The sequence below is a fragment of the Oryzias latipes genome, chromosome 21, assembly GCF_053564925.1.
Source record: "Oryzias latipes strain Hd-rR chromosome 21, Olatipes_Hd-rR_3.1".
NCBI lineage: Eukaryota > Metazoa > Chordata > Actinopteri > Beloniformes > Adrianichthyidae > Oryzias > Oryzias latipes.
Window position 1 is genome coordinate 9,817,196 of NC_136257.1, and position 22,173 is coordinate 9,839,368.

At 39.2% G+C, this 22,173-nt stretch overlaps 1 protein-coding gene across 37 annotated transcripts in view; it reads left to right on the forward strand.

The window, feature by feature from the left end:
- The window catches only part of lmo7a (LIM domain 7a), a 67,684-nt gene that overhangs the window by 13,858 nt on the left and 31,653 nt on the right, over nucleotides 1-22,173 (forward strand). For 29 of the 37 annotated variants that reach the window (XM_023950996.2, XM_023950997.2, XM_023950992.2 and 26 more), the window contains exons 4-5: nucleotides 858-927; nucleotides 12,390-12,496. In XM_023950996.2, the coding sequence (XP_023806764.1) occupies nucleotides 858-927; nucleotides 12,390-12,496 (177 nt within the window). Of the gene's footprint in view, nucleotides 1-857; nucleotides 928-2,598; nucleotides 2,756-12,108; nucleotides 12,289-12,389; nucleotides 12,497-20,240; nucleotides 20,537-22,173 lie in introns of those variants that run through there. The other 8 variants (XM_023950998.2, XM_078940030.1, XM_078940007.1 and 5 more) reach the window with 4 other exon arrangements.

Sequence of the window (22,173 nt, forward strand, 5' to 3'; positions counted from 1 at the left end):
GTGAACACAAAAAACGTGGCGAAAAACGCTGGCGAATAACGGCTGGCGAATATTCGTCCCGGTGTGTACGGGCCTTTAGAGTCAACCCTCAATGGTTGCATTCACCTTTGAAGATTTTTTAGTATAGTAACTTTCAAGAGTTTTTCAAATTTGACAGACTTAATATCAATTCAATTTATTAAAAAAAAAAGTCCTACTACGTTTCTGATTTGATGCGTTTCGACGACAGTCTTTTCACTTTTCTTAGATTTTTTTCTTGGAATGTTTTTTTTATCAAGATTAGCTGCAGCCTTACTTAGCAGTTCAACTGGTGAAAAATGAAAGTTGATATTTTACAAAGTATAGCATTTAAAGTATACATATTTGATCATTTTTAAAGTTTAGAAATTTAAAGCTCAATGAAAGTCAATTTGTTTTCAGATAAATAAAAATTTAGTTCAAAATGATTTCTTAGCGTCACAAAATCTTCTAACATCTTTTGATGTTAGAAGATTTTCTGTTTTTTGTTGCTTTTTCTTTGGAAAATGAATCTATTGTTAGAAAAAAACCAACAGATTCATTCTCTGCGTAATATCATTACCGCTCTCTTGATTGAAATGTGTTGGCTTTCAGCTTTGTTTGACATGGTTTCGGTAGCAGGGGTGTGTTTTAGAGCCGCAGGACGCATTTGGTTTGCATCATGTTGCACCGCTGCTGCTTTCTAAACTGAAGCCAGGTTGTGCCCATTAAACCAAGTTGTAAACACGGAGCGGTGGGACTGTTTGACAAGTCTTGTTTTTTCCTCTGCGGCCAGCCCAGCCTCCCTGTTAAAAAGGTGCTTTCACTTAGCTGCTCCACATCTTTCTTTTTCCCCACAGTCTGATCAACAAGATCAAGCCTGGTCTCATCAAAAGGGTCAACAGACTGCCAACACCAATCGCTGGACTGGTGAGATTTCCTCATTTTGAATGTTTGGATGTAAAGCTTTTGTTTGTTCCACATGAGAAGCTGACTGATGACAGGTCTTCCTCTCCACAAACGTTTGCCTCAGTGACTTGTCGCTCTTCATTGTCATCCATAGAGAATAAACAAGTGCTTTACACAACTACCAGTACTTCTGAATGCATTTCAAACCTACTATCCTGTACACTTGAGGCTACGTGCATTCAAGTATTTAAGACAAAAGAACTCAGCAGCAGCATGACAGGTTTTGATCATCGTCAAACTAGGATGGAGTTTGGTTTCTGACAAACATGTTATTGAATGAGTGGAACTCTTTCTATTTACCCCTATTCATAATGCTGGTGGCTCCACATCTGAGTACTTTCCTGTTGAGGTTAGGTTGTTGGAAGACATTGCATTGCTCTTTTAAGAAAGATGTTTTGGGAGTGTCTGCAAACAATTTTGTTGCAAGTAGAGATTTAAAACCTACCTTGAACCCATCCCTCGAGAGAAAAAGTGGGAGTAATTGAGTCCAGCTGTCTGCAGGAACTGCATAAAACCTTCACCTCATGCACTCTGAGTTTGTGTATCATTGAGTCCTGCAACAAACAACATGGGTGAGAGTAGAACCCCGTAAACAGTAAACATTCTTCCATAATGTCTGCGGTACAAATCAGATTTCCTGCCGTTTGTCAGGTATTGTTGCTTGTGGAAGGGGCCGGGCACCTGCTGAGGCACTAATTATTTCCTCCATCTGTAGCACTTGCATGGCATTTCCGAATCCAGTGACCTGCTGATTGTAAAATGTTCTGGTTCTGGCTTCTGGTTGGCATTAGGTGAAAAACACCCACTCTCTATTGTGAGAGCGCCTTTTGCTTTCAGTTCAGCCTTGCTTTTGTGCTTTTATCTATAAAAACACAGTGTTTTGTTTAAAGGGTCAAAATGTATCTACTGTATTTTATATTTATATTGCTCTTTTCATGCCTATGTCACATATAAGGACAGAACTATGAAGTCGCTTTTATGTGCACTGTACAGTGCGTAAAATATGGTACCCTTTATTTAAACATTTTAACTTGGACTGTTTTTTTCTTTGTGTAAAAAATTCTGTTTCTCTAAAAAGGAGAATTAAACGCAAAAAACCCCACAAAGAATGTTTGGAAGTCTTTTAAACTTTTAAACACATCTCTTTGCCTTAACCTTTGCATTACAAGGATCTCAACCAGAAAGCCTTGATGATATTCGGATATGAAACATTTCCACTGTTCTAGTCACAAATGGTTCTCCGTGTGTTAAATTGTTACCAGCCTCCACCTCTGGCAAAGTAAAAACCTTGGGTGGATCGAGAAAAGTCAATCTGTGTTTTTGCTGATTTTTTTGCAACATTGGCCCCAGAAAGGAGTCTCGTTTTTATGGCTGGATTTGTGCCGCAGGGATGTTTTCGTCACATTATCACAGCACTGTTCTGCTTCATGCTAAAATGCAGGTTTGGGTCAAGGCAGTACAGTTTGGCCCCGATTCTGCGCAAGTCCTGCCTCCATTGGCCCCTGCCCACTATAAATACATTATAATTGGTATCGTACTGGGTGTTCCTACATAAAGCAACTCCTTGGTAAGTTACATTTCCAGGGGGAGGAGATAAACGGCCGTCTGGGTGACCCTGAGGGTGTCCTTACTAGTCTAAATGTCTGTGTAATCATCTGCACAACAACAGGCATTGACCATGTGTGGTTGCTGTGTTTATGTTTTCTGGATGTGTGTTATGGCTGGTGCTGACTTTTGAGATTGGAGAGCATTTATCGGACCTGTTTAAAGAAAGGAGCTCCCGTTTCAGGTATTTAATCTCAACTTGGTTTATTGTAGCAGGATGTGAAAATGTTGCTGTTTGAACCGCAGCTTTACATGCTGTTACCTGTCAGATGACAAATGTATAAAATTGACGAAACACAGTGTGCAGGCACGAAGGTCCTTTGTGTCATATGAGACACCTTAGGAGACGGATCTTTGGTGCAAACTGCCTAAATTAGGGTCCTCAAGTCTTTATGAGAGGATTAGAGGCTTCTGAATGGGTACAGCATATTTAACAGGATTATGTGCAGACACAAGTCAGCATAAAATTCCTTTAACTCTTCTCTGCGTGCTGTGGAACTGTAAGGGGGGGGTCTGTATAATGCTCTTATGTGAGGGTGATCCCTTATGAGTCTCAACATATATTGAAAAGAAACCTGTTCTGTTTCAGTGCAGATTAAGATTCTATTATGAATGTCCTTTGGGTTGTAGGTGTAGTTACGTCAGCCCTTTCATGCAGCTGTAACATTGTGTCTCTGAGCCGTTTGTGCTTCACTGTACAACTTGAAAAAGCTCTGGCCCTCAACGCTGGACCATTTCTCTCTCTTTTTGTTCCAATTCCAAAAGTAAACTCAGACCTGAATCAGAGGCGGACCCGGTCCAACTGTAAAGGGTAAGACGGTAAGGCGTGACATTTGAGTGACGCTGCAGTGACAGATGTTCTAATATGCAATTTGCTTAAAGACCCACTCCAATGAAAGTGGTGTTTTTTGTGTTCTTGTAGTATTTTTCTAATGAGGTAGGACAAAGTTAAGATTAAAATTCCATTTCTGAGTATTTCTTTATGCAAATTGTTGTAAACTTAGAGCAGACAAAAAGATTTCAATTAAAAATAGGAGTATATTTGTTGACGCTGGACAGGTCACAAGCTCTCTGCTCTGATGCATTCTGATGCATCCACTTGTAGACAAAAAAAAATCCATGCACATCTTTGTTTTCCATCCCTACTGTCTTGGAAGGAACACAGACATCAGTTCAAAATTTATTGAACAATAGCTGCATGAAACCAGTTAATATGTGTTAAAAGAGGACCTTATTTGTTTATCTTTCTCAGCAATAGAGAAAGATATGTGGATGAATTTCTGAAGGAAAATATTCTTGGAATGGAGAGTTTACCTAATAGAAGAGTTTGGGTGGTCCAACATACTTTTCCTTAGAGGAATGATGTTGGGAGAGAGACAAACAGACCCTCTAGGTTAAAAGGTATGGACCAGCAATTAGTGATCTTTATGACCTGGCATTCTCCTCGGAAATCTTCTGACAATGCCGGAGATGAGACTGAACAAGAAAAGTGGTGGAATATCCCTCTAATACTGAAGTGATCGTGGTGGCTATGTACTTGTTAAGTGCATGTCCAGATGGGTTGTCACCAGCAGTACATCTCAGCGTTGCTTCCAGTTCTTGCCCATTCTCCCTGGTTGTCAAACTGATGGTGTAAACCAGAAATGAGAGCCTCAAGTGTTCCATAAAGTTCAACTGTGAACCTTGGGTTTTCTAAGAGGCTGCAGGGACACGTGGTGAGGGTTTGAGTGGTTTCTAAACCAGGTAGAATGTGAGAAAAGGTCCCCCTTTAAGTTTCACCTCAAAGAGCTACAGATTTGTCTTTGGATACAATCATCTCGCACCAAAGAGGGCCAAGAAAAGGTACAGCAATCCAGATTATGTTCGTAGACAGTGCAGACTTTTCAGTGAGACACAAGAGCTGGGTAACAGGTCAGACAAGGTTGGTGGACCCATTAAGGGGTTCAAAGAATGGGTAGTGGACAACACAAAGAGGATCATCTTTTTACTCACAGAAGGTAAAGTTCTTGGAAATTTAAATGTACAGTTTTTAGCCTGTAAGAAACATAGAGGAAATAATAGTGATCATCATAGATGACCTGCTGGTTTCCTACACAGGTGTGTTTTACCAATGAAAAGAATAGGCAGGACTAGCCCCCACATCTTGACATTGGTAAAATAGCTTGGTGGAAGTTTGTTGGTGCCTCGAGGTAGACTCATGCTTTATGACTTCTGCAAAATGTTAGAACCATGTGGCTACTTTATTCAGTTTGCATTGGACTCATAAACATTTCTTTTAAGTTCTGGTGTGAGTAACATTAGCTGTTACATTAGGTCCATTCCGGACCTGTAAATATAGGCATAAAGTCATGACAAAAAGCTTGATAGTTGTTGGAATATCCCAGTTAATCTCTTCTAGAGCTGAAGACAGCTGAAGTTTTGACCAGAAGTTAAGTATGTACATTTCAGTTTCCAAGCTGGACTGTTTTACATTGGATGGAATATGGGCTGCCTTCCTTTGTTTTTCTGGTAAACTACTGTAATTTTGGCCCATTAGACACACTTAAAATCTATTAATTTCCTCAAAAATTGACAATGCGTTTCATAACCCAGTGGTCCTTATGTATTAATTTGGAATTCTGGTTGCACTTACTGACCCGGAACCAATTTTTCTGTGGTACCAGGGCTCCAGACTGCGAGCAATTGGTCGCATTTTGCGACCAAAATTTGAGAGTGTGCGACTGAATTTTACATCCAGTCGCACATGTGCGACCAGTAAATTTGCCTCCCCCACCCTCCGTATTTTTTTATACATTAAACGTGGAAGGGGCACGTCAATGATCAATGAAATAATCAATGAGACGCGAGCGCACACGCACGCAGGCAGACACACACACTCGCGCACATACTCATGAAACGCGAGCACGTACACTCTCGCGTGATGCCTGTGTGTGAGGCAGCCACTGCGTGTGAGAAGAATAGGGAAAGCCACTGTAAGTGGCTAAAATGCGTGTAGGGGGAGGGGCCTAGAGATAATCGAGCGCGCGTAAACATCTGTGGGAAGGAAACGGAGACAAATATCATCACAACCTGATATGTGCGTCTGAGCTATGAGTAAGCGAACTATTGATTCGTTCTTCCGACCTGCGGCTAGTGTACCAGTGCCAGAGTGTACAGCAGGGGTCTCAAACTCGCGGCCCGCGGGCTATTTGCGGCCCCCAAGATGATATTTTGCGGTCCCCGCCTTAATATGAAGGTTTAATGTTACTGCAACCCGCCAGTTTGTATGAATGACACTTTTTCATTGTCGTGCGCGAAGCTGACCAACCAATCACAGTGGGGTATATGACTCTTGGGGGGCGTGACAATGACAGGGTTTGAAAGCAGGACACCTGACAGCCCCCTCCCCGGACCACATTAAGGAGTTCCTTACTTTCCTTTAGAACGTATTTATTCGCTCGTAATTTTCTAAATACGTGCAGTCCGTGCTGAACTTTTGTCTGGGCCGCACAGAACCGGAGGAAGGTTTAGGTTTTGGTTACGGTTACGGCGGCGCATCAAACGGTTATGTACGGCCGTTACGGCAGCACACCGCGGGAGTCGGGTCAGCTGAGGAGAATAAATGTCCCACACCTACATGCGTGACAGCACGGGGCTTGAACTTTAAACACGTGCGAGCAAAAACAACATTAGTTTTAGACACACTGAAAATACGTGGGGAAAATGCAACGATAGACGTGTTTGAGATGAACCAGCACCTCGCCTGGATCGTTGGGGAGACCAGGCGTGGGGGCTGTGAGATGAAGGCGAATCTACAGCAAGACTGAAGGAGAACAGGAAGTTGGAGTTGTCCTTAACATTCAATTTAGTTTTAATATTCTTCTCCCCCTTAGTATGATCTGTGTTATTATATATTTTATGATTATTTTAAGGTTTTGTAATGTATGTAGCCTTTTTTAATGAATTGGTATTTTAAATTATTTTAATTAATCACTCCACTACAAAAACCATCAGGACACATGTCCCATAATGCATTGTTTTGTAGTCTGTAGGGCAGCTTTCAGTCAGTTCAGTTTCCAGCTGTGTCCGGGTAGGTTTGCCCCTTGCTCCCACCCCTTTCTCGCGATATTTTTGCGATGATTGACAGCTGATGTTGGAGCAAAAACAAAAATATATGTCACACACCAGGTGATCTGCGCAGCGTTGAGTTCACCTGGGTGATCTCAAACACGCTTATTGTGCATCTTGGCTGCACCTATTTGGTGTCACAAAGATAAATTTCCATCCGTTTTCTTAACTATTTGTACTGTCATGACAGCGATGGTGCTGTCAGTTTACCTTGTTGTTGCATCTTCAAAAGTGCAGATTAAAATGTGACACTGAATTTGAAACAGCACATTGTAATTTCTGCATCTATTATTAAAGTATTTATTAGTAATGCAGTGGAAATTAGTAGATTTGGTTAGAATGTTGATTTACGGTATGCGCCCCTAAATTTTCTGGTTGTGCCCCTAAAATTTTCAGTTAGGGGCCACTGTGCTCCTAGTGAAAAAAGTTAGTCTGGAGCCCTGGGTACACAGCGCTCCAAAATCTGTCTAATTGTTTTAGTACATCTTTAGTGCCTCTAAACTACAAAGCAGCAATGCTTGAAGGATTTCTAAAGAATTATGGCTACCAGTGACTTGCGGTGAGGTTGATGGCTGGTGAGGCACTGACTCCTCTGGAGTCAGATTTACAATTGCAAGAATGAATATTTTGCCATTCATCAGACAGCAGGAAACAGCATATAAGATACACACAAGAACATGTTTGTCCTACAGAGAATATTTAGTTTATCGACATGGATAGAACACTCTTCTTGTGTATAGATTATTCATATATACTGTTAACAAATTAAAGTATACAGATGTGTTCAGCACACATATAATTTTGACCCTCAGTAACTATTTCTGGTATTTTTCCAACTTCAAATTCTGGTGGTTTAAATTTGATCAAATGTTGTATGTGAAAATTTTCATAAAAATAATTATTTTAGGCCTAAAATTTAGTTTTACTTAACAAATTTTCCACTTACTCCCATGTTATGTAAAAAAAAATAGAAAAACATGTTTGGCCTTACTTTTTGAGTCCATGCGCCGATCCTTCTCCACAAAAAGCTCTATGATCTGGGGGAGAGTCTTCCTTATTTTCCGTTAGTTTTATGAGTATCTCCCTCTCAATGGAGAAAGACATCTTTGGTGTGTTCTATTTCTACTGTAGCTATAAAGCATCTGTCAGCTCACGTCTGCCCCTGCTGGTGAGCCCAGCCTCATCTGCTGCATTTTCTGCAGGACTACAGCAGTGTTCTCACCACACGTCTCTGTTAAAAAAAAGAGTCCTGCCGTCAGACATGAAGCACAGCACACCCGAGCCTTAGCCTGAGTGTCTGCTCTGTATGTGATCACGCAACACTCAAATTTGGCAATTTTAACCTCAGAAACTGTGGAAAACGTGTTGAGTTGACTGAAAATGTATCTTTAACACAGATCAGTGGAAAATAATATTTACTCAATTTACCTTTTTTTAGTTTATCACGATCATGACAGGTGAGGCTGTGCCTCACTTGCCTCATCTGACCACACGTCACTGATGGCTACCACAGTCAAGACCCTGGTGGAGTGACATATATCGGTACTGTGCTTTAACATGATAAACTGCAAAAGTGAGTGCATTGCTTTGTATTTTATGTGTTACAACTGAACAATGTTGAGAGTTATTGGGAATAAAGTTTAGTTTATCTAAAAGCTGCTTATTGCTGATTGATCTTGAATAACAACAAACTTACAACAGAAAACTTCCCATCAAACCCTCTGACTAATCACCTGTTTGTTGACCCCTCTAGGAAATTTTGGTTTGTGTAGCCATATCAGGCTATGCAACTGTTTTGATTTCTTAAATTGCTCTATAATCCAGTGCACTTTATGTATGAAAAATAGACCACACGTTTTCTCTTTGTTGACATTGGGCCTTATGATCTAAAAAAGCAGGTAGCATGGCTGCAGGTACTGTTGTTTTTCAGTTTAGCCTTAAAAATGAAAAGATGGGTTTCCTCATTCTCCAGCTGGTACCTACTTTCCATCCAAATAATTTTCGCCATTCCTATCAGCTGCTATCACTCTGCAAAAAGTTTTACTTCCCCTCATGCGTTAGCCTACATAGCTAACTCTTAACGTTAAATTACTTTGTCAAATCAGGTGATATAGTTATAGTTTTTTATGCAGATTATTGATTTTGAAAAAAAATAACTAGTTGGGCTCCTAACTGTGTAGTTTTTAATCAGGTAATGCTACAAGTCTGTAAAACTGATTAACTATTATATTATGTCGTACAAGGTGAGTTTGGCCAAGTTCTAACACAATTCAAGTTGTCATGTAAAATCAAATTATTTGAAATGTTTTTGACATTGTAGTTAGTATTGATTGAATATGTAGTTATTTTTCATAGATCCACACCAATGGGATCCAATGTAGATCCAATTGGGGTTGTGACAAATGGTTGTTTGTCTGAGACCACTGTGGTCTCAGACAAACAACTCAGACATTTCAAGCATTGTATGTAGATCATAAAATAAAAAAAATCAGACGGATTTATCAAACTTATTACAGAAATAATGAAATACATTGATTAAAAAACAAAGAAAAGCAAAGACACATTTAGGTCACATTTGATTTATCTTATAAGTGATTATTAAATAAAGTTAAGTAAAGCTTGATTTATTGCTTGAAAAGGGATGGGGAAGCAGCAGATTTATATAATCCCACCCCATAATGAAAGAATATATCTAATTGTTCTGATAAGGTGTCAAACCCAAAGTATTTATTTCTTTGTTAAGATTAAAATATTACAAATATTTTTAAGTGGTTTTAATGCCGGCAGTAGTGAAAACATTAGTCGTAAAGTTTCACAATGACAGAGCCAAGTGAAAGCCAGTCCCAGCCCTTTGAAAAAAAAAAGTCTTTCCTTTTAGAATAAGAAGTATTAAGTTGGACAAAAGATTCTAAAGGAAATTTTCGTTCTTAAAACAACTGGTTTGACGGCACACACTTTCATTTTTGTTCATAGTAATTTGTATGCAACACAAAAACCACTCTCCGCTCCCACAGACATATTTTGAAACATCATCAGAAGATCAGATAACAATTACTGTCAGGGTTTTTTCCTTTCAAAAAGAATATTGAAAAGATTACCTTTGTCAACAAGACATCAATATATGCCATTTCTAGCATAAACTATGGGTGGTTTAAAATAGACAAAAGTGGGAAATTGTACCCTTTTTTTGGATCTATATATACTTTACTTGTATGGCTTTACAATAACAGAACTAAGTGATGGATACCTTTCCCTATTTTCCAGAAAGAACATTTACAACAAAGTCTTCCCTTTTAAAATGGGAAGTATGATGAGTCGCTGTTGTTTGAACAAAAGACAAGTAATAAAAAAAGTCTGAAGGAAACTTCCATTCTTAAAACTGTTACTGCTCTGTCGGCTCCCACTTTCAGTTTTGTTTAAAGTCATTGAACAAAAAATGACTTTGAACGAAGTGACGGCTCCTAGTACCACGTTTGTATCATCAGATTAAGGAATACCTGTTTAATTTAATGTTTTTAGTCCTACTTCTAAAAAAAGATTGTTGATTGGCTCTGGGACGGGGCGGGACAACCCTCTTGGGGCCCGCAGTCGCTCTAGGAGACACCTACCAAGGCTGCGGGGTCTGGGGGGTGCAGGAGGGTCGGATGTTGTCGGCCCTGTCCTGGGGGGGCTGGGAGAGGGGGAGGGTCCACTATCGGTACGGGACCTTGGAGGTTTGACGGGTTGGGGTCAGGAGATGTCCTCTCAGTACCCTACCCACCAATTTTAACTGCACCCCTCAAAATACACACTCCAACACAAACGTACATACCTCCACACACACACCCTCACAAACACCCACACATGCATTTCACAAGGAAGGTGGGACCTCGGACCATCTGTAGGGGGTACCAGGCTCTCGGCGACGGCGGCCGTGTCCCTGGGTGCTGGCTTTCTGGGCCCGGCAGCCCTCTCTCCACGCAGGGAGAGGCATCCCTGAGTTCTCTGGCAAGACCAAGAGCCGGGGATCACATCACTTCTGAGCCTGGGGGTGTCTGTTTCTCTGTGGTGTGAGTTCTGGTTCTTGCCCCTGAGCGCTGGGCCTCTGCGGCGGGGGTTTTGGTGTGGGGATGGCTGGGCACTCTCCCTCCTTCCTTTTGCATTCCATCATCCATTTTAGAAGAACATAAACAATCAGTACAGCACAGGTGTTAGCTCACCTTTACACTAATATTTTGCATGATTGAATGAAATATTTCACACTAGTTGGTATGCATATGTATGCATAGGTATGTGTGTGGGAACATTATTTGTATTGTGTACATGTTGACATGTGAACATTTTTGGAGCCAACAGGTATGTTTAAAACGTTTGAGTGTGTGTGAGGACAGGCCCCGCCCTTATAGACCAGTATTACATCTGAACATCACTGTAATGATTATAACCAACCAGTAACTTGTTGCTTTATGCTGCTTTATGGTTTTACACCCCCGCCCCATTCTATAATCCCCCTCCTACCCCCCCCCCCTCCTCTAACATCCCTCTCTCTTCTTCCCTTCTTCATAACCACTGTTTTTAAAATAAAATATGTCCAACACAAGAGGCCTTCAGCTCTCATCTGTTTGCCCAGCTGTTGGACAGGAAAAGTTTAAAAAAAAAAGATTGTTGATTCAGATTTCTTTTGTTGAACCGGAGAGTAGCATGTTTTATTATTCTGTGTGTTTTCACCAAACCCGTATAACAAGAGTTAAACAGTGTGAATTTTAACGTTGGAAGTCTAATCGTAACTGTTTATTCTGGAATTTTTTCTTCTTGTTTCAACTCTGTTGCATGAAAGTATAATTTGGGCTTATGTGGCTTCAGATATTATCTTGGGAATCTAAGATTTCCAACAGTAATCAAATAATTTGTATATTTAAATGATCCTGTTAGCTAACACGCAAAGGGTTGGGCTTTTTAAAGGACGTTGATTGAATTGAATTAGTTTTTCTGGAAATAATCTGTTTTCTTTCTGAACTAACAGAAATTTTGTAATTATCCTACATCATTTGATAATGAGCATATTTACCATTTGAAAAGGATCCTAATAGCTTCAGCTTGTTTTCAAAGCCCAGACTCGTTGATTTGATTGACACCGTGTCAGAAGAGAAACCGTCCCTCCACTCCCATGTTCTCTGAAGTTGCTTCAGGGAAATATTTGTCCGTTTCTGTCACTGGCAGGTTTGTTTTATAGCAACAAACTGTCTCCACAATACTCCACCACCCTGCAGATTCCACAGGTATTCTCGAGGAAAAGGCTTGGCAGTGAGGCGTTGGGGTGGGGTGGGGGTACAGTTTCAGGCTTTGCCAGTGAGTGTGCGGCCGTGTGCGTCATTTTGCACTGGCATGGCCGGTTGGGTGGGACTTGTGCAAATCTGTGATGTCATTCTTCCTGCTTAGACTTTGTCCCACCCTAACCCAGCCCACATGGCTTTGCTTCTGTCACTCAGCTCCCGTCCGACAGCCTTTTACCCCCCCCCCCCCCCCCCCTCCACCCGCGCTCTGCTGTCTTTGCATGTGGGGTTGTGTGTGTCCTGCCCCTGTGTTGCTCCTCCCGTTCACTTCTGTTCCGCACTGACAAGAGCTTTGGAAGTAATCAGTTTTAGTCTGCGTCCTTGCCAGGGACTTCTTCAGTTATTATTCTTTGCCTGTGAAGGTGGACGACCCTGATCCTTGCTTTGTTCTCTGTCCAGGACAACCTCAACGTCTTCCTCAAGGCCTGTGGCAAACTTGGACTTAAGGAGGCACAGCTCTTTCACCCCGGAGATCTCCAAGACTTGTCCACGAGAGCAACAGTCAAGTAAGTTGAAGCACTGGGGGAAAAAGCTCCTTACTATTTTAAGCTGCACTATAAAGTGAGACCAGTATGTAACCAGTACGATAAAATGAAACAGTGCTTAAAATAAAACAACAAATAACATTTGTTTTTATGCTTTTTCAAAGCATAAATATATATATTTTTTTAAAAGAACATGAATGATGATTTAAAGATCTGACACTTCCTGTTTCCACTCTCCATTAGAGAACCCTTTGTTTTAAATGTCCCCCAGCTGACATTCTGCTTCTTATTATTAATTCGTCAGTTGCAGGTGGTTTTGCTTTTGTTGCGTGCCAGCCGCAGAGGCATGCAGATGAACCTGTTTGGCTTTCGCACAGGTGTATCTTTACAGGGAAGCATGCTGGACTTATAAAGGCTGCTAATCTCTTGTGGTTGCCGTCCTTCAAGCATAAAATACTGCTTTAAACCTAACACTGAATCCAGGTTGTCAAAAACATTAGATATACCTAAAGTCATTCAGGTTTTTCTCCCCCCCTTAAAATTTTGTTTCCAAATACTCTCAGTGCTCCACGGTTGTCCCAAAGACACCCGAATCTGCTGTACCTGAATGGAAATATGGCCTCTGAATAAACAAACAGACCAGCCTTTTACCAAGATGAATTCTCTTTCCGGCGCGGATGACCATCCACCACGTATCATTTTAGATGGCATAATTCTGTCATAAATAGAAAGAAAAAGCTTTAATAGACTCTGTGTCGTTTCTGTTATCAGAGATTTCTTCTCTTTAGCATGTCAAAGGAACACACTCACCTTTTCCCCCTCTATTTTGAAACTCTATTCCCTCTTAAAAGGTGTTTAGAAACTCTATTCCTACCAAAACAGCAGGAAAATGCTGTGCTTTGAATTCTTGCGTGTGTTCCTGCGCTGCCTTTTAACCTCATGTCCATCTATATTTTGTGGTTCGGTTAGAGTATTTATAGCACCTCGGGTCACTTTGAGGAGCTGGATGGATTGGAATGGTTTCGGGACTCGAGCGAGAAGAGCTTTTAATAGTTTGTTGTTAAGGACGTTCTCTCCCTGCGTGAAGTTCATCCACGTGTGTGCGTGTGTGAGGTTCAAAGTTTCCCTGCGGTGGATGTGGTGTTTGTCACTGTCTGCAAACAAGCTGTAAAGCGGTGGTTGTTGCAAACGCCACAGGAGGGTTATGGCCACATTCGAGCAGCTTTCATCTCTCCTTTAGCAGGAGAGGGCACTCGGAGTAACACGAGTCGAGAATCCCAAAGAAGGCAGCAGACGTGCAGGCAGTGGCCTCCATGATGAATGCTTATCAGAGTCCAGGCAAATGAGCTGGTGTGACAGAAAGAAAGTTGTCCATCAGCTGTCTTTGCCTCTGGTGTTTGTCTAAGCTCCACTCCCACACAGCCAGTCTGACAGGTGCTTTGCTCACCCTGTTTGTTTCAGCAGTTATGATTTTGTCATAAGGTTGGAATTAGACATTATGTGACACAATGTACACTTGTTTTTGTCTGGCTCCTCCTGTTTTTTATTTTGCTGTTGTGTGTTTTCTGGTTTTATTCTTTGTTTCGAGCAGAGATAATAACAAATGAAATTGAAAGTGTCATCCTGTCATAGTTTAAACAAGCTTTTCAGCTTTTTGTCTCATTCACACCCAGTATTTTCCTGAAATTCCTTGCTAAGAAGTAAAATCCTATTTTTCATGTATTGCATTCTTAATTTTTTTCACTCTCTGACACTCTATAGAAAGGGACATTTTCTAAATTACCAAATCTACTTGCTACAACTAAAACGTCCTGCATCCACAGAAAAGTTATATTAAGTTAGTTTTTCATTTTAAGAATGTCGCAGTAATGCAATCTTTAAATCAATTTTTAGTAATTTAGCTGCTTCTGTAATTCAAGCAACCATTTCCAATGAAAAGGCCATGTGAACGCACGTAAAAAAGCAAATTAGACTTCCGTGTCCAAATCTGAGAACTGAGAAACATGATCCCTTAAAGTTACGTTTACATCACTTTCGAGCGACTACTTCCAGAAAAAGTCTATATAAGCAAGCGTATATGCGTGTTTTGGGCTTCCGCACTCCAAAATCTTGCGTTCACAATCATTTTCGGGCTCTACATACAAAGTGTGCGGCCCACGTTGAAAGTTAAACCAGTTGAACTTTTTCCAATCAGGGAGTCGGATTTAGTAGTGACATATGAATGGCGTCCCTTCTAATTCCCCAGATGTGTCAACCGTTTGAATAATGATCATGGAGGACAAATTAATAACTGCGGTTTGTGACCGACTGGAATTATATAATACCAAGTCTTTCATTTATCGGACTAGACTTGTGAAATTAAAAACCTGGAGCAAAATTTGCAGGATTTGTATCTCTTCAACATTTTGCACCAAGCCTTTTCCAACTGTAAGTGGCGAACACGTACTAGTAAACATTAGAAAAAGAAGAAGAAGTAGCCCCTCCTTGCTTGTCCAGTGTAAACACCGGGGGCTAAACGCACGTTCAAGAACCCGCATTTTTCGCACATGCCAGGTATTTCAGTAGTTTAAGAGTAAATGCTGTATCTGTGGAAAACTGATGTATTCAATTAAGTTCTTGATTAGCCGTTCAACAGGGTCAGTGCCTCCTCGTGCGCAGCGCGAGTCAGATAATGGCTGATTCAACATGTGCTGAGAACACAGCTTGATTCCCTCCAGACTGTCACAGCACACAGAAACCCTTATTGAGTGTCTTCTCTGACCTTCGGGCTCTTGCCACAATTTGATTTCTGTGTTGCATTTCAACCTTTGCTCTGAGAAGCCTTTATCAGTCAAAAGCACACTCAATAAAAAAAACACAAGTGTTATTTGGCATTACAAACATGGTGATGGAGCAACAGCTCGATAAGAAAGGGTAATTTACCTGTGCAAGATCAGTTTCATCTTCTATGAATAGCAATGCAAGGCAAGAAAAATCTTAGTGAAATACTGGCTATGTTGGGTCTGGCGCACTCGTGGCTCAATGAAGCTATTTTTGAATGTCCCTGCCAGTTTCTAAAAGCTTCCCAGGAAAAAGAGGCTCTCAGGAACTGCAGATGAGTCATTTCTACTAAAACAGCATCGTCTATTCACCCAATGCCTTTTTGTAACTACTTTAGGAAAAAATTCTCCCAAGTTTAGCATGACCGCCTAAAATCTGATTGTTTTATCGTTTGGCATGTGTCAATAAGATTTTTAGATGTGTATCTGTCATTTTTGTTGCTACAATTTGAATGTTATAGTCGTTTGACCTCCTGACTTCACTTGTTCTTACCCAGACATAGGAGTTTTGTGCCAGTTTTTAATTCAAATGGTCCCAAAAAGTCATGATTAGGCATGTTTCTGGAGTAAATGTTGTAGCAGTTAAGATGTGCATCATTTTCTAATCTTTGAATCACCTGTATTTAAAGGCAGTCATGTTGTAAATTTTAAGTGACTCCAGAACATATACCAAGACAGTAAAAGGTTCATAGATAATGGAACTGAATTACCTGGGATATAAAGTAATCAGCCATGCTAGAATGGAGATCAGAACACTTTTCTCTTCAAGGAAACATGTACAAATAAAACATTACAAGACACCTTATACATGGGGAATGAAAGGATCAGAATGAAGAAAAACTTATTTTTCTGCCCCTGTTAAATGCATACAATTAACAAAAGAGCAAAAGGTACATCTACAACTACAGTATGTACACATTGTTACTCAAAATAACTTTCAGTATATAAACATCAAAAACATAGTTAAGAAGTACATCAATTAGAGAATTTATAAGTATCTTCTTTTTTACTTTTCTACACCAGTACAGTAACAAAATAAAAAGTTATTAAATTGTATTTTTGTAGTAGTTCTTCTTTGATAAGAGATTCATGTTGAAGTTAAGGGTTAATTATCAGCAGTCTCCTCCAGGAAAAAACAGGACCGTATTTTCCGCACAACAAGGCGCACCGGATTATAATCTCCAATCTTGGAGTTAACACACAAAAAACAACACAGACTGACACTGCGTAGTGTACACCCAATTTTTTAGCAACTTGTGACAAAAACAGATAAAGCGCTTGCTAATTGCTGTGTACCTCTCACAACATCAGTAAGAACAACCAGAATTAATCCATATATAAACCACTCCAGGTTATAAGGGACTGTGTCGTGTTTTTGAAAAATATTAAGGCTTTTAAGTGCACCTTATAGTGATCTATGTTTGTGATGTAAACTGTAGATCATCTCCATTTGTCTGTGGTGCGGATACCTCTCTCAGGTGTTTTTAAGACACCTAGGACATCATTGTAGTCTTACAATAGTCACTTTGTCACTTTGAATATGTTTCTTTTAACAAGAGAAAATTCTAAAGTTATTCATCTCAGTGGTTTGACTTTCAAAGTATTTTTTTGCAATGCATTTTAAATGTTTCATTAAAAAAAAAAAAAGTTCCATTAAAGGCTGTACTCTATTTATCCAAACATCTTCCAAACCCATTGAGTCCCTTTGGGGTCACAGGGTTGCTGGAGCCTATCCCAGCTTTGATTGGACTAAAGGGAGGTACTCCCTGCCTGCCAGGACAGGTCAGCAGTCAGTCGCAGGCCCAAAAGTTGTAATTCTTTTCCTAATTGTATTTACTTTTTAAAAATTAAAATACCTGCAACATTTATTTTTTAAATTTTTTAATTTTGAGTTAAAGAAATGGACAGTGCGATCAATGACAAGAAGTCAGGCTAAATCAAGAGTAAAAAGGAGGCAAAAAACATCTCTGTGGCATCTGTGCGCTCTTCTGTCTGTAAATCCTTTTGTTGAAATTGTACACACACTTTCCACTATAAGATCATATCTACTTATTTTCTGTCAAACACAAATACAGGAGTCTTTCCGTTGTTCATGTGAGCAGCAGATGCAAGCCCATTTAGATGATTTTTGATGTTTTTTAAAATCCTCACAGTCAGGATCACATTTTCTATTCTACCCAGCTGTGCAAAAAAGTTTCCCTCTCATCATTTAATCCCTATTTTAATAATAGTCAAATGACTTTGCCAGCGTTTGGCCTGTCTGACCACTGATGTGGGAAAATATTGCTTTGAAAGTAAGATTAATATGTTGACTGCTGGTTAAAACACTGAAAATTGCATTTGTTAAAAGAATGTTTAGAACACTTGTGTAAAGAACAAATCCAGTTTGTGTTCAGACGAAAGCTTTTGCAAGAGTCACACAATGTACAAACCGCCGCTGTCAAAAAACTGTTCTAGCTGGAGGCCACAAAACGTTTATGAAGCTCATGTTTACAGACTGTTTTTACCTTTCTTTGTCATCCCTGCGCAGTTTGGAACTGAAGTTTAAAACTTCCTTATGAGAAAGACAATTACCGTAATACTAAATATACATTTATTAGTTTATTTTACATTTAAAAAATTCAAACCCATTTACAGTAATTTCACTGTTTTACATAAACAATGTTCTAACTTCTTTCTAAGTGCTTAAAGGAGGAGCAGCAGTAAACAAAGCTGCTTAAAAATAATTCACATGGATCAGGCAGAAGCTGATTAGCACACAAGGAATCAAGGTTGGAAAAGCTTTTTAAAAAAAATGGGAATCAAACCAGAACATAGACCACAGGAAACCTGTGGTGGCTCTGAAGGTTAAATCACATCAACAATTCACTCAATGCAAAACCATATTAAAGATCACAACGACAAATCAAAAAATAGCTAAACAAATATTTAAAGAAGCAACTTTACATTTTAGAATTCAAAATAGAATTATGGAAACCAAAACGTGAAAAAAATAAACATTCTTTAACATTCAGGAAAGCAAAAGCAATTACAAAGAATCAAAATGAAATGTTGAAAAAATAAAACAAATTGGGAAAATTATCCCTGTTTGAATGATGATGTTTGATTTTTAAGCTGAGGGTAAGCAGAAGGGATTTTACCTGAATTGTAGTAAAGAGTTCAGGTAAAATTTCCTTCTGCTTACCCTCTTCTTAAAAAAAAAACATCATCATTCAAACAGGGATAATTTTCCCAATTTGTTTTATTTTTCAACATTTCATTTTGAATTAATACCCACAGTTTTCTTATTTTCCTTAATTTTTTAACATTTGATTTTCATTTCTGGAAATTGCTTATGTTTTCTGAAACATTTCATTTCTGTTTTGTTTCCTTTTTTTGAAATTGTGTTTCGGTTCTTTTGGCATTTTGGATTCCGGAATTTTGTTTTGATTCCTAAAATGCAATGTTGTTTTGAAATTGTTGTGATCTTTTATATGTTTTTGCATTGAACAATTTTTTTAGGAAATTTGGACTTCAGGGCTACCGTAGAAACCAAACTGTGGCAAAAAATAATATTCAGACAAATCTGTGCATAACTAAAGTTGCAACTGTGATTTTTTTCTGACCTTAAATTACAACCTGCTACAAAATAACATCTCTAATTTCAGAAAAACTTCATGCAAGCTGGAATTTATCCAGGAACATAACTGTATATCCAACATTTTGTTGTTGCCTTGTATCTTTATGAATGTGCTGCCACGCTTACTACCTCACCTATCAGATATTAGCGAATAGGAGTGATGTTTAAAATCAAAATCCAAATAAAATAGGATCATTTCAAGTAATAAAAAAGAAATCCAAAAGGTTGGACTCAAGTCACCCCATCAAATGCCCAGTTTGAGGCCTAACACCAAAAGTCACCACAATCTGTGGTGAACAGTTCTGAGAAGTTTTCCTTTTTAAATTTTATTTTAACCAAACTATATTTAAACAGCCTCAGATATTGTAATTTTTTACTAATTTTAGACACTCTTTGTCACACTCATTTGTTTACATTTTCTTCTTGTAGTGCATTAGTTGTCGCAGTGAAGGCATCCATTTCTTATTTACAGGTCAAAGTTGTGATCACTTTAAACATACCACACTTGTTTATTCAGAGTCCAGTCGTCTTTAGCAAGAGTGAAAAACCTTTACATCTTTACAGTTTTTACCAGCATTAAACAATAGTTCTGGTCCAGAACTGGACTGACATTCCTTTTTAGACTTATAGTGATGGTTTCCTAGTTTCACACCTCAAAAACTGGGGAGTGTTTGCTGACACACCTACTTTTGATTGAGTTAAAAAAAAACTTGCAAGTTGCAAGTTGCAAACCTGCAAGTCTTAATTTTGCAAAGATACATTTTTTTTGTAGTAATAAACATATTTTGATTTAAAAAAAATAACATGTTTGTATTAGTATGAGATTTTCTACAATAACATTTCTGTGTTGCAGTTTTTACTCAGTGCTAAAAAAGAAAAATGAACCCCCCACAGAGAAGAGTCCAAAGTTTCCTTCTTTTTAACTGTTTGATTAAGCAAATTATTGACCAGCTCTGACAGCTTTAAAAAAAAGGAAGAAGGGAAGATAACAGATGTACATTAACATTTATTGTCTTTGGAGGAGTGTCCGACAATAGATGAGGAGTGGTAGAATGACATGATTGCATTATTAGGGTTATGCAATGACATCTCTGGCTTTAAATCAACTCGCGTCTTTGAAAAAAGTAGGGGGAAAAAGCCCTTTTCCCTGCCGAATAAGGAAACTATTATCTTTTTATCAGAGATGACATCACTTCCTTTTTTTCATATCTGCAAGGTTTTTCTACATGCTGTGTTTTCTTTCGTTTTGTGGGTGTGGTTCCAAGGTTTTATATGCATGGCACTGCTATCCCTGCTGTTTTATGGACTTTGGGTGGATTGTGAAACCAGACTGATGCTGAGCGGCCAGTGGAGCCTCTGAGTGGCTGCAAGAAGCTGCACAAGGCTTACGTGTGCGCTCTGCAGCTGATGGCAGAGACATGCCACTGTTTTCCAGCTCACAGAGGCTGTAGTGTCTCCTAAAAGTGTGACACAACGATGAGCGGCACGTTCTCTGCCCCATTCTTCTGAGTGTTAAGTGTGCAAATGTGGCTGTTTAATCCAAAGGAGTTGTCAAGTGTGATCTAGCATGGCAGAAGGTTTACTCTGCAAAACGTGACAGAGTAAGGGATCTTCATCACAAAGGTACTTTGCTCATTATAAGCACACACCCACCTGTTATAAGCTTTAGTAAAGAATTTGTTAATCCGTCAGATGTTATTGAACTAAAGAAGCCAAGCAGGTTATATGTTTTGTTGTTTTTACTACAGCATTTAGTAGTTTTCCATAGTATTCTGCCTTTATTTCAGTGCTACTTTACAAAAGCTTTTTTTTTTTTTTTTATACCGTATTTTCCGTGGTTTGCATTCATAGCAGAGTTTAAACGATTCTAATTCTTTAGTTTAGGGGAGGATGCAGTTTATTTTCTCAGAATTACTGCTTGTTGATCAGAAAAAGAGGATCCGTGGTGTTTTGTTGTTCAATCTTGTGGTTTCAAAGCTTGCGTAAGCCCACTCCGCCACAGGCCAAGGCTTGAATGAATGGCTTTTTAAAAAAATAATAAGAACCTCTTATAGACGTGTCAGCCTTCACTTCTTCCTGTCAGGCTTGTTTACTTAGTGCTCAGACATTTAGAGGACCCTGCACTTTCCTGTGTAACCTTCACAAAAAGGTTATTTTTGCCTGCAACACAGAGAAGTCAGAAGGCTTTTATTGAACCCTCCGGACCAAAATGACTTTTTTACTCTAATAGTGTGGACAAACAGGAAGTGATGACATGACTGTAGAAAATCATTTTAAATCAAATACTGTGCAGCCTCACATGTACACATTTAGTCAATGTCATATGAGCGCTCAGCTGATTCTTACAGGCTCCAGAGAGTCCTAAGGCAACACACACTAAAAAGCTCTTCTTTAATCGCCTCTATTGCTTTCTTTGGACTTGGCTTCCACCACTAAAATCACAGACTTTGTCTCCAAAGCCACACAGACGACCCGATGCAAATATTCCCGTTTCTTTATTGAGCCAATAAATATGTAATGCCAAATTGGAAAAATTTGGTTTGCTGCTGTTATCAAACTGGAATCTAAAAGGGTTTGTGAGGTGATGAGTGCTGCTGGGAAAATATGACGCATCCAGGTCACATAGACCTACATATGTATCATTTGTGATACCGGCATTTCTGAGACCCTATTTCATTAGCATGAACCAAAATTTCCTTTAAAAAAAAGAACTCATTGTATATACCTTGGTCCTTATTGCCCTGCAGTTTATCATCTTTCCGCTAGGGGCAGTAGAAGAGCTTTTCCTGCTCTTTTTAAAATGGCCGATTGGTAAAAAGTTTCGCTAATTTTCTAAACTTTATGCGGAAAATAATTCATTTATTATTGTTCACTTTTTGAATGACTACTTGAAGTCTTGAACTAATGCAAAATTTGTTGATGATTAATGCTTTGTAGTACAGTCAGGCAGGTTTGATTTGAAAAAAAAAGTTTTGAGTTTTAAGAGGTGGGACACCTCTCAAGCATAATGTTCCCTTGTTTAGAGGCTGGAATGTTTCTCATTTCTCTCATGTTGGTCATTATTTTTGCAGCTATGGCTGCACAGGTCCAGACGTTTCTAAACTTTCCTGCAGGTTTTTAGCACCTTCTCTTTTCTGAATCGACCCTACAATCAGTTCTGTCTGGAGACACATCCATCCCAACACCTTTATGAGAAATCTTCAAACCTAAATGGGAAGTTCTAAAACCTTAACCTGGATATCTGGAAGCAAAATTGTTCT